Genomic DNA, 13,473 nt, shown 5'->3' on the forward strand with positions numbered 1-13,473 from the left:
TCTCAAAGCAGACTCAACCATCATATCTGAATTTAGTTTTCAGGTAACAACTGCTGAGAAACACACAGCTGCCGAGACACTGTGTCCACACACATCTAAATATAGCGGTGACTTGTGTACCTGTGCAATGTGACCAGAGAAACACGAGCAAGCCTTCAACAAATAGTTAGTGGATTTATATCTAGACCAATATAAAAGTAACAATGCTAAGTAATCCACCAAAAGACCTGCATTCAAAACTTAACATATGTAAAAGTGAAGAAGTAGTAGAAATACAAATTGTGAAAAAAGGTCCCTTTCAGATGTTATTGGTATGTTATCATTGACAGATGAACTAGAAGAAGTGATGCTAAGTCAAACTTAATATACTGCTCCATAGCAATGCCTCCTCTCTTAGAGCTTATCCTTCTCTTTTATTCTACAGAATAACTACTGTAGCTGTCGACAAATGTGGATTAAAATATTTCACTCCGAAGCTCCACAAAACATAACAAAACCAGACTTAAATTAACATATTATCCACATATTATAGATTACAGAGGAATTACTTATACTTCAAAACATGAATACATTTATGCCGGAGTCAAAGTGATCTACTTTTAAATTTTCCTTCAGGGTTTTCCAAATTTGCTGTCAAGAAAGCCATCCTAATTTTTGCAAAGAAAGGTGTTTCTTTATCGAATTCTAGAAATGAACCACCTAACCCTAATATCCTGCTGCAGTGATTGGCTCTCCACTGACCAATGAGGACGGCCGGCGGGCAGGGAGCTTCTCTTGAATGTGGATATAAACCGGGGCTCCAGGTGAAGTCCTCTCATCGACAAGATCACACAGCAACCATGAGGTCTCTGGTCTTCGTTCTGCTCATCGGAGCTGCTTGTAAGCATATATCTCTCCCAGCCCTAATCACTGAATTATAAAAACTTTCACTTGGCCACTAACTGTTTGGCTCCCTGTGTGTTTTCAGTTGCCACGGAGGACGACAAGATCGTCGGAGGGTATGAGTGCCAGGCCCACTCCCAGCCCCATCAGGTGTCTCTGAACTCTGGCTACCACTTCTGTGGTGGTTCCCTGGTCAATGAGAACTGGGTTGTGTCTGCTGCTCACTGCTACAAGTCGTAAGCACATTCTACATGTTTTCCCAGGATAATAGTGGAATACACATTTGTATGTAATAGTCATTTTTGTGTGTTTTTGCACTAATATCCTGTCTTCTGTCTTTTTCCAGTCGTGTTGAGGTGCGTCTTGGAGAGCACCACATCAGGGTCTCCGAGGGAACTGAGCAGTTCATCACCTCCTCCCGTGTCATCCGCAACCCCAACTACAACGCCTACACCATCGACAATGACATCATGCTGATCAAGCTGAGCAAGCCCGCCACCCTCAACCAGTATGTGCAGCCTGTGGCTCTGCCCACCAGCTGCGCCCCCGCTGGCACCATGTGTCTTGTCTCTGGCTGGGGCAACACCATGAGCTCCGGTGAGTATCATCTGCATTTGAACAGCTAGGAGTTACAGAATGTTTCAGAGCAACATTTGTGTTTTTTTTAATTGTTTTTCACCCATACTTTCTTTTAAACATTGCAGTTGATGACGGTGACAAACTGCAGTGCCTGGACCTCCCCATCCTGTCTGACAGTGACTGCCAGAACTCCTACCCTGGCATGATCTCCGACGCCATGTTCTGCGCTGGATATCTGGAGGGAGGCAAGGACTCTTGCCAGGTCTGTAATTCGGTGTTCATGCAGAAATATAGCTATATGAAATAAGTCATGTTGAGTTTTTATTGGAATTGAATTGCATCTCACACTATTCTTTCTGCTCTCAGGGTGACTCTGGTGGCCCCGTCGTGTGCAACGGTGAGCTGCAGGGTGTTGTGTCCTGGGGATACGGCTGTGCTCAGAGGGACCACCCTGGTGTCTACGCCAAGGTAACTTTAAAACAAGGAAGGCTATTCAGTCAATACACTGTGTCCAGTTAAACTTTACTCAGGCTATCTGAACTGCAATGACACACTGATTCACTGTTCTATCCTCCTTTTAGGTCTGCATCTTCAACGAATGGCTGGAGAGCACCATGGCCAGCTACTAAGTGATCTAAACCAGTAACAACTTCAGTCAAGCAGCTCAACATCATTCGCTGTTTATGTTCCATCATCTTTTGTACTGAAGAATATGACAAATAAACAATATAAAGCTGAGTCTTGTTTATGTGAAATAATTTCAAAAAACAGATTCTTAAGTTTACATAGTTATTACTTTATCTAACAATAATGACTAAACTAAATCCAGCAAGTAATTTCTACATATATTATTTTTGCACATAAATCAACAAACTGGATAAAAGAGTGAAAAGAGAGAGGTGCCACGAATGTTGCCTATTGAATAGCTAAACAAAATGTCAATGCATTATTTATTTTCACAACATAATAGCTATTGCTGTTGCCTCAGAAACATCCAAAGTGGATGCTGCCATCCTCACTCCAAAAGGTTTCATTTAATTAATTTCAATATATTAAAATTTTATTTAAATTACACTGATGACATTTTTATCTGAAATCTAAATTGCCCCTCTTGGGTCTTGTCTAAAGCATAATGACCAATATATTCTCCAATATATTGCTGACCTTTCTTCCACAGCAGGATTTCTTCATTTATTTTAACTCAAGTTCTGTTTTTTTTTTTTGTTTTTTTTTTTTAACCCATTTGTTCAGAATTTGACTGGATTTGTCATGCAGCTCAAAGGACCTGTGGACAGTCTTCATCTATATCTGCATTTTACAGCAGTCTCACAACTGATTAGAAGATGGATGTTTGCGGTGGTCGTTGCTAATTAATAATTCAATTTCATCACCCTGCTTTTGAATTATGAATAAATTAATTATAAATGGATATGCAAACTGATTTTAAATTTTACATTTTGTCATTCATTTGCTAAAGTGTCCTCCTGTCATATTCCATCTAATCTATTTCTTTATCTTGTGTCACTGTGATAATGATGAAGAGGAGTATTTCACTTGTCTAGAGCGATGATGCTCTCATGGTGCATTCATTGCAGTCTTCTTTCTGTCTGTGGAAGACTGATGAGAGATGCTGCTGTGCAACTGTCCACTGATTGATTTCAAGCAGTTGACTGCTTGTTACAAAAGTGTCAAACAGGATGCACGATATCACTCTGTCATAACTGACTACTGGCAGCTGATGTTTCAACCACCAGTTTCAACCTTTCATGGACAAGAAATCAAGGTCATTGTGGGAAGCACAGTAATTGTAGTATTTCTGAACATCATAATGTTAAAACTGCATAGTGACACCAGTTTGACAACGTGTAGGTCTGTTTTTTCTTCTTAATAATACTGTCAGGTAATCAGTCAAAATGTGCTTCACTTCAATAATACAGCTTGTGTTGCATCAGTTCTTTGATCTTTTTAAAACTAAGCTTTAACCCTTACACACTGTTCATATTCTAACCCTTCATTGTATGGAGTGGGTAATTTTTGACCTGGCTCAAATGCTCCATTGTAATTAGTCCTTATACCAAATTTTGAATCACAAATGTATTTTGCATCCATATATATATATATTATCAGTCATTAATAAATGGGTGATTAATCCTTTAATCATTAAAGTTTCAGAAAGAAGAGAGAGTTTTTTCTTTAGATTTGACACTGATCTCATGCTGTCTAAAACAACATGCCAAACAAAACAACAAAACAACAAAACAGCCATAATTATTTCTATGAATTCTGTTGAAAGAGGAGGATGCAACAATATTTTTGAATGGTAGGTTTCATTATAAGCATCAATCAACACTGCCTGTAAACCACATGCCCTCCTTTTCTGTCAAGTGTACTCAATCAACTCTGCATCGAGTGTATTTGTCATAAAACAAAACAACAAACTGGTTTGCAAATTAACAAACTAACAAAACTGCAAAAAAACCCATAACTGTCATAGTCCCTTTTTTGTTGTGCAGAAGTTGCATCTCCCTCTTTTGTGGCAGCTGACTGTGAGACTGCAGACTGACAGACAGTGATCAGGGGAAGATTTGATGACTGTGTTGCTGCGGCTGCTGTGGCTGGCGTGTGGGGAAGGTGGTGTCACCTTTGAATGAGAGAAGTCACAAGGACCTTTCCTTCCTTTTCTCTGTGTTTTAATCTTCTAATACTTTCTCCTCAACTCACTGTCTCCTTTTTCATCTTGGAATAACAGATCCACCAAATCAATCAACTTCAACTTCACCAAATCAGTGAAATAGGTGCCCTCCACTGTAGAGAAGACTATGTTGGGCAACCACTATGTTGGCTGCCTCGGAGTTGGTGGGTTTAATGTGTCCCCATTGTCCCAATGACAAAAATACACAGACATGCCAATTTATAGTTTTACTATATTACTTTGATTCCACATAACCAGCCTTCACCTTGATTTGACTGCCTCTAGTGACTTTAAAATTGGCGAAAGAAATCCCTTTAAATAAGGGATTTTTTGACCCAGAACACTCTCTACATACAAATATTTATACGAGCTGCACAAAAATATATAATTTTAAAATATTTCCATTTTTTTATATTCTGGGCCACTTTAGGAAAAGTCATAAAATTTCAGTTATGTCATTTAGGGTGTTTTTACTGCGTTCAAATGTCAAAATGTAAGGGTTAAGACATTCCAAATGCTCATTTTTTCAAAAATATCTTTTTTTCTGTTTTCATACTGTTGAGCACCAAAGTTGTGGAGACAAAAACACAATTTTCAGATTGTCACATTGCTCTAAAAGGGTGTCAAGCATTAGGACGTCCTCACTTGTGAATATCCTATTTAGACTGAACCATTATGATGATGATGATGGAGCATCTACTGGTGAGAGACCACGAACCCAATATGTACCAGCATTCACATCTCAAGATTTGGGTCCAAATCAAAAAATCTACTGAGATAAAATGAGCTATTCTCTCCATAACTAAAATGAACACAAGAGTGTGTCTGTCATATTCAGCCACACAACTTTTGAACCACAAAACAAACAAGGGAGACCTTTCTCTGCTTTAGCAAATTTAAAATAAAAAGCCAATTTTCTGCCCCTATATTGTTAAAAGGGCTCATGAGTAAGTAAATTCTGAACAAATGTGTGACTTCATTTCAGACTCATGTAGCCTGTGCCCTTCCTTTCCAGGTGTCTAAATCATTCTGCACTCAAGAGACAGAAAATCTATATGAGTGCAGTGTTCATGTGCACCTAGAAAACTAAAAGACTGAGAAAATGTCGTTAACACTACTCAAGCAGAACTTGAAAGCTGAACACTTTTAACAGGTTTTGATGGAAGGATGGAAGCAGTGACTGTGTGGCAATATCAGTCAAATTCGCACATAATATGTTGGATTTACCTACAAGCTCATGTTTGATTTGTGGATTTTTTCAGTGCAGTCACCCCACCTATGATTGTTTGATTGTGGTTTATATTTGCTTTGGTGAAAATCTCACCGCCGATTTGAAATAAAGAACTGTTTATACAATGTCTATGAGAGCAGATACAGCACTGTATTGTCAGCAATAATAAACACACTGATGTACGACAGAATTGTAGATTTTATTGATTGAATGCATCTCACATCTATTTTTCTCTCTCTTTTCCACAGTTTCTCCTGCTGCTTTTCTTTCTGACACAACCCATCACCACTTCCTGTTGCTGTCTCCTTCAGTTAAAATCTCTCTCTCTGGTTTCCACTCTCTCATGTATGTGATGGGAGATCACAGTCTAGCTGTATGTGGAGAGAATCTCATTGATCCAGGGCAGCAGAGAGCAGACTTTGGTGTAAACACCTGGGTAGTTGGGCTGAGCGCAGCCCTGGCCCCAAGAGACAATACCATGCAGCTCCCCGTTACACACCAGAGGACCACCGGAGTCACCCTGAGCAGGGGAGAGGTAAAGGAAGAGGAGGAAGAGAAGAGAGAAGGTTTCCATTTATTACATGTTCACAGACCATCCAGCCTTATCTCATGTGTTTTGTAATTGAGTGAAAATACCTGACAAGCATCCTTGCCTCCCTCCAGGTATCCGGCACACACCATGTGGTCAGTGATCATGGCAGGGTAGGCGGTGTCACACTGCTCATGGGACAGAATGGGGACTTCCAAACACTGGAGGTAAAATGGGTTGAACACTGCAGATAAGAAAAGAAGACAAAGAAAAAAACAACAAAAAAACAGATAAGCGGGTCAGAATTTTTAATTTAAGTGAGCAGCATCACCACAAAATATTAGACCTCTGTGTCAACTTTTATGGAGCTAAGAACAGAACAGCTATTAGCTTTTAGCTTGGCTGCTATAATTATCATTAAATTGGTGTAGTATTGGTTTTAATTGGGATTTAAAAGTCTGTTTGATCCATCAAACACACCCTTAAGCTTTCACAAGAAGTTAGCTGAAATTCATCACAGTTGGAGGATTTTACCTGACAATATGTAGTGGACTAATCACTTGGTACAAGTTACAAAAAACATTAAAGCAAATTTTCAGGCTTTTTGAACAAAGACTAGAATGCAAAGATGCTGTATAAATGTTTGTAGTTTCTACTGAAACCTTATATATGTGTGGAGGGTTGAAAGGGCCAAAACTAAATATATAAATATATGAATAACTATATAATTCAATGCTTAAATAAATGAATAAAATAAAAATTATATAATTTAATGCTTGATTGACTACAGCCAACATATCTGCCACTTTAGGGCGCAAAATTTCATCACAATCTGCACCGGGTGCTGCCATCTTGAATTAGACGAAAGCAATAGATTCAAGTTCAACCACTAATCGCAGGTCAGAGTCTGCCCCTTGACTTTTGATGGATAAATGTGAATAAATGAATAAGTAAATAAATAAAATTATGAATATATTAATTACATGTAATTAATATTATCAATATTTAATGTCTCATTTAATTTGTGATTTATGTATTTATGGTAAAAAATTAAGCATTAAGTTATATAATTATTTATTTATTAATTTATTTAAGCATTAAATTATATAAATTACACCATGAATAAATGAAAGTATATATATAAATAAATAAATCAAATTATAAATAGAAAAATAAATGTGAACAAATGAATAAATCAATGAAAAAATAATATATGAATAAATAAATAGACGTGTAATGTGTAAATATATATAAATGAATAAATACAAGATAAATACACAAATAAATTAAATATTAACATATTTAGTATCTCATTTGCGATTTATTTATTTATGGTGACAATTAAGCAGTAAATTATATAATTACTTATTTATTCATTTATTTAAGCATTTTGGTATATAATTATATATTTATTCATTTGTTAAAGCATTTAGTTATATAATTAGTTATGTATTTGTATATTTAGTCTTAACCCTTAAAAATCTCCATACATTTTCAGGGTTTTGACTCCAAGAATAAAATACATTTCAGTTTTTCAGTTTCTTTCCGGCCAGGAAAATCTTTTATCGTTGGTGGCAAGCCAAGCCACCTTGGCATTTGTAGTGTGAAATAGTGCCTGTACGCTTTTCCTCCTAAAGGTTAATGATTTATTTCACAAAACTGTGATCATTTCTGTGTTAGTAGTGGTCAGATGATCGACCTTAGCTTTAAACACAGAGGGAAACCTTGTCTTAGACCATGACAGCAGTCAAGAGTTTAATGTAGCCTACTTCAGTACTCAATGTCTTATTGAAGGCTTTTGTAAAAAGGTGTTCAAATGTATGGAAGGCCATGAGTGTAATAATTTATCATGTTTTGTTTCCTCAGGTGATGAAAACATCTTTTGTCAATGATAGAGGATCACAACAGAATATATATTCTATTATCATGAGAAAAATATTTGTCAAGTTTTCTATGTCAAGATCAGGTGCACCTCACCTGAATCAGAGTAGATGTTTCCCCATCCAGATACAGTGCACATGGTCCCAGGTGCTGGGCAGGCTGTGGGCAGGGACACAGGACTGACGTACTCGTTCACGGTGACAGGGTGCGCCAGCTTCATCAGCATGATGTCGTAGTCCAGGGTCTGATAGTCGTAACTCTGATGCCAGTAGATGGCATCTACAGACATGTACTGCTCCGTGCCCTCATGGATCCAGATGTGGTTGTCACCCAGGATGGCAATCTGTGAATAGGGGCTGAAAAAGGGAGAAAGAACAAAATCATGATGATTCTTCAAATTATACAGTTCAGAGAGAAATGTTTAAATACAGTAATGTAATACAAACTTTTGCCAGCAATGGGCAGCAGAGGCGATCCACTGGTCGTTAATGAGGGAGCCACCACAGAAGTGGTAGCCGAGGTTCAGGGACACCTGCCAGGGTTGAGAGTGAGCTGGACAATCGTAGCCACCCACAATCCTGTCATCCGAAGGGGCTGCCACTGTGATGTAAAGGTGAAAGAAAATGCTGCTTATCATAGTTACAATTCTTTTTTTTTTTTTTTTACCTTAAAACCTTTGTACATACTGCAGATGTGCTTTACCTGCAGCACCCAAGAGTGTGAGCACGATCAGGCCAATCATCTTGCAGCTTCCTATGACCAGACTGGACGTAAATGATCTGTCGCTCACTGCATTTATACCTCAACTCCTCTGTGCCCCTCCATGCACCCCCCCTCCTCCTTCCCCCTCCATAACTTCAAGCCTCCACCCAATTCTTCCTACCCACCCCCGAATCTCCATTCCACTCCTCCTGCCCCCAATCCCTGCCCTGAAAAATAACCTTATCTCCTTATGTGCCACGTTCATCCCTTCAGTTAATGAGTGAGCCACATCTAACTTGCCTGATATTAGACAGAAATGTGAACTCTTGACTCTCTGTTTTGGATTCAAAGGTCTGGACCCAGGCAAACATCTAACATATTTTGTCCTCGGATAGTGTTCTCTTCAGCCTGTTTTTTTTTTTTAGCAGCATTTGGTATTTTTTCTATCACCAAAACAAATATGTCAATTGTTTTTACTGGTGACACATGTGTAACTCAACTTTTTACCAGACACGACAAATTATTGTAACCAGCCACACTTTATTATTACATACTGGTAGATTATAATAGAATTGAATCAACTGCACTTATTAAAGCTTGAGGTCTATTGATTGCTGTCTGACACCCAAAAGGGACTCACAATATGTTATTTTAACCTTAATCCTACTGACTGGGGTACCTGCAGACCCCAGAGGTTTACTTTTTGTCATATCTCACAGGTGTTTGATTCTATCATTCCAATTTTTCATGACTTTGTCAATCAGTTTGTTCCTAATGACTTCGTATCATTGTTTTCTGTTTCTGTTGTAGTTAGTGCTAGTGGTGTGGGGGGGGATTGTATTAAAGGAAAGTATATATTTTCATATTACACATTATATAATTAACTGTAACTTTCCTAAAATAATAATAATCTGTTTTTTTTTCAGATGACATTAATTGCATAACTAATAATAATACTTCATATCATTGTTTTCTGTTTCTGTTTTAGTTAGTGCTTTTTAAAAATACCAATGTAGTGTAGTCAAAAGCACCCAATTATTATTATTATTTTTATTATTGTTATTATTATTATTGTTATTATTATTATTATTATTATTATTGTTATTATTATTATTATTATTATTATTATTATTATTATTATTATTATTATTATTATTATTATTATTATTATTATTATTATTATTATTATTAATAATAATAATAATAATAATAATTACTAATACTAATAATAGTATTTGTATAGCACCCTTCATACAAAAAGAATGCAGCTCAAAGTGCTTTACAGCAAAATAAATTACATGCACCAAGTGCTTCACATCAAGAAAGACAAAAATAGCATAAAATGAACATAAAACATGTAAATGTACATAAGAGGGGAAAATAAAATATTTTGATATAACAAAATAAAGTGAAAATAGAACACATTATAAAATAAAATAAATAGAATTAAATGAAACAAAATAAAAACAAAGATAAAACAGAATACAGAGAGTGTATAAAATCATTTATTGAGTTAATGTTTGGCATGGGTCCTGATTTAAAGTATCACACACAGTCAGGGGTGGTGGGGGTGGAGTCACTCTGTCATTTTGAACACTTTGTAGAAAAACTGTACTTGGGATAAAAGATGCAATTTGTATTAAAGAAGAGTATATATTTTTATTTTACACATTATACAAATTAACTGTAACTTTCCTAAAATAATAGTAATCTGTTATCTGTTATATTCAGATGACATTAATTACATAACTAACAATGTTTTGAGAAGGAATAAGTTAACATTTTGCTATGATGGTTGTTTCTTACAGTAGTTTATTCTCAGGATCCCCGGGGACCACAGTCGGTAGTCCTTGTTTGTTAAATATGTTGGTAGGAAGAGGGTTCATTTTCTGCTCCGAGACCACAGATGAGTTTTTTCTCACGTCTCTTGGCTTTTATTCAAGGACAACTAAAAGGGCAAGTGTAAATCAACACATTTATTTACCTTTTTAAAAAATTCTTTAACCAAAACTATGACTCATACAATGTTTGGCAGTAAAGTCCCAAGTTTAACAAACAACAATTTATTGCTGTAACCCAAAATCCTGTTTTTTTGTATATTGTAGCCTGCTAATAATGAGTGACCCATGAGAATCATAAACAGGTGTTAAATGTGTGGAGACCTTGGGACACATTCATAAATTGGGTACACAGACGATATAACCACAGAGGGTGTGATATGATGTGGCAGATGTGGGCAAACATGAAAATAGGAGTGCGATAAGAGAGTGGATTTGGGTGGACACTTAGCGCCGTGAGGTAAGAACACAGTGTGAAGACACAGATGGGGTCAACAGACAGAGGGAACAGCGGGGAGGGGGGGGACGGGCTGAGCACAGCGGGCGGGTAGGATATAAATGTGAGCCGGTGTGTGTTCAGGTATCTTCTGATCATTCACTAGACACCATGAGACTTCTCGCTCTGCTGCTGTTGATTGGAGCTGCTGGTAAAGACACAGAAATACACTCATGCACATGGATGCATACAGTGCCAGTCAAATGTTTGGACCCACTTTCTCATTCAAGTGAATGGGAGGGTGTGTCCAAACTTTTGACTGGTACTGTACATGTATACTTTAATGTCAACAATTTAAAATATGTGAAGGAAAGCTGTGGTTAATAACTGAAGCACAAATCCCTCTATCTCTCTCAATGTGTGTGTGTGTGTGTAACAGCGGCAGTTCCCCGTGAGGATGGCAGGATCATTGGTGGACAGGAGTGTCAGCCTCACTCTCGTCCATACATGGCCTCCCTTAACTATGGCTACCACTTCTGTGGTGGGGTGCTCATCAACGACCGCTGGGTGCTCTCTGTTGCACACTGTTGGTACAAGTAAGTACACATGGATGGTGCAAAGACTGCCCTTAAATATTACAGAAATTTTCTCTTTTTCTGCAAAGTTCTTTCTATTTTTAACCATTTGTCTTGCTTGATTTGTATTCCACCTCCTCTTTCAGTCCCTATGCCATGCAGATCATGCTGGGAGAACATGATGTACGCAGGTTTGAGGGTACTGAACAGCTCGCCAAGACTGACAACATCATCTGGCACCCTAGGTGAGTGAAAAAAAAAAGAAAAATCTTGTATGAAAATCTTCCTCACTTTGCACAAATTAATGATCAACTGATTTATTCATTCAGTGCCAAGAAACAGCTCAAATCCCAAGTTGATATCACATTTCTCTGTATGCAGTTACGACTACCAGACTCTGGATTTCGACATCATGCTGATCAAGCTGTTCCACCCTGTGCAGGTGACAGAGGCAGTTGCGCCTATCCCATTGCCCAAAGAGTGCCCAATGCCTGGGCTTCAATGCTCTGTGTCTGGTTGGGGTAACACTGCCATGGATGGAGAGGGTAGGTTGATAATAGGGATTTAATAATTTTATTTTATAAACATTTTCAGGTGGAATGTGCAAAGAACTGAATGTGCATGAAAACATACATACTTAAAGCCATTATACACTTATAGCACCTTTAAAATCATTCTGATGGCATGTTTTTTTGTTTTTGGAAAAATGAGACGATCCTGATGAAACCAGTGCATGTTGCTTTCAATGCATTCATATCAGAGTCCCCCAGTTGGGGAAACTGGGCGGGAAGGGATGAGTAGGGGATGACAGCATGCTTCGTGTCTTCTTTTAAGGCTCATGCTTGAGGGCATCTAAGTTGGACATTTTCAAATTCTGCACAAAGCAGCTGTAAATATAAATCTGGTGATATTCAATATTTTCCTTCTTGTCAAAAAATCTAATGAAAAAACAAACAAACAAAAAAAACTATAATAAATTTATCCTACTAACAAGTATTGTCTTGTGTAGCCAGAGCCTGGTATACTGTAGCTTATTCCTCTGTGCCACAGACCTCCATTGTTGTAGAAAAACGATTAATAACACATCACTGAGCCACACTGTCACACTGGGTGATATCGATCTCATTCCAATGAACACGGGCACTGTGGTCTATTTTGAGCAAATCCACTGTACACTGTCTTGCTGCTGTAAATACTCACCAGTGTGCCAAATCCACAGCTGAAAATAATAAATAATAATAATAATCCCACAACAAATACACAGCTGTTATATTCACCCTTTAAAAAAAATAAGTTTGTGACCCTTTTTTAAAAGATTTACATCCTAAATAGGAATGACTGGGCTTGAGGCTGAGAGCCAAGGATAAGCTGGGGAAGTTGGGAAGTATTTAGATGTGTTTTCATGTGAATTGTAGACAATTACAAAAATATAGAATATTGCCAGCCTCATCTTTTAAAATGATGTATCTACTGGATTTACCGGAGACATCTCAGAGGTTTCTCTGTGTTCTGTCTGTTACAGTGAACTTGCCCCTCCGTCTGCAGTGTTTGGATGTTCCCATTATCGATGACCAGGACTGTCATAACGCCTATCCTGGTATGATCTCACCTCGTATGGTGTGTGCTGGATACCTCGATGGAGGCAGAGATGCATGCAATGTAAGTTAGACTAGCTGGACTCACAGCTCTGTATGTGTTTTAAAATCAATCACTGGTCTACCTGCTAACACTCATTCCACTTTGTGTTTGTCAGGGTGACTCCGGCAGCCCCCTGGTATGCAACGGAGAGGTCCAAGGCCTGGTGTCATGGGGACAGGGATGTGCCGTCCCCGGCTACCCCGGTGTCTACGTCAAACTGTGCCAGTACCTCTCCTGGATTGAAGACACCCTGGCAAGCAACTAATGAAGAAATAACCTCACTTCTTCGACCCCTCATCTCTCTGCCCCACTCTTTCCTTCCACCCCTATATAACTCTACCCCTTCTCCTATCTTTGAGGCTTTCTCTTGTGCCTAATATCCTTTGCGACTCAACACATGAGTGCCAGAATGTGAACACAAAATAAAACCAATTGGTATATATTCACCTTTCATTTGTCTGTTTATATGTTCATGCCCATAATGGGAGAA

General features: G+C 38.0%; 1 protein-coding gene and 1 pseudogene across 1 annotated transcript; one reads left to right on the top strand and one right to left on the bottom strand.

Annotated features, from left to right (window-relative positions):
• The first annotated feature begins 767 nt into the window (after positions 1-767).
• LOC122987290 lies at positions 768-13,429 on the top strand (annotated as a pseudogene).
• LOC122986808 (trypsin-2-like) lies at positions 5,565-8,558 on the bottom strand. Its single transcript, XM_044358218.1, has 5 exons — positions 8,497-8,558; positions 8,241-8,394; positions 7,891-8,150; positions 6,021-6,157; positions 5,565-5,904 (listed from the first exon to the last, which is right to left on the bottom strand). The coding sequence occupies exons 1-5, from the start codon at positions 8,534-8,536 to the stop codon at positions 5,752-5,754; spliced, it is 744 nt and encodes a 247-aa protein (XP_044214153.1). The 5' UTR covers positions 8,537-8,558; the 3' UTR covers positions 5,565-5,751.
• Positions 13,430-13,473: the final 44 nt, after the last annotated feature.

This window comes from Thunnus albacares, chromosome 8 (assembly GCF_914725855.1).
Source record: "Thunnus albacares chromosome 8, fThuAlb1.1, whole genome shotgun sequence".
Taxonomy (NCBI): domain Eukaryota; kingdom Metazoa; phylum Chordata; class Actinopteri; order Scombriformes; family Scombridae; genus Thunnus; species Thunnus albacares.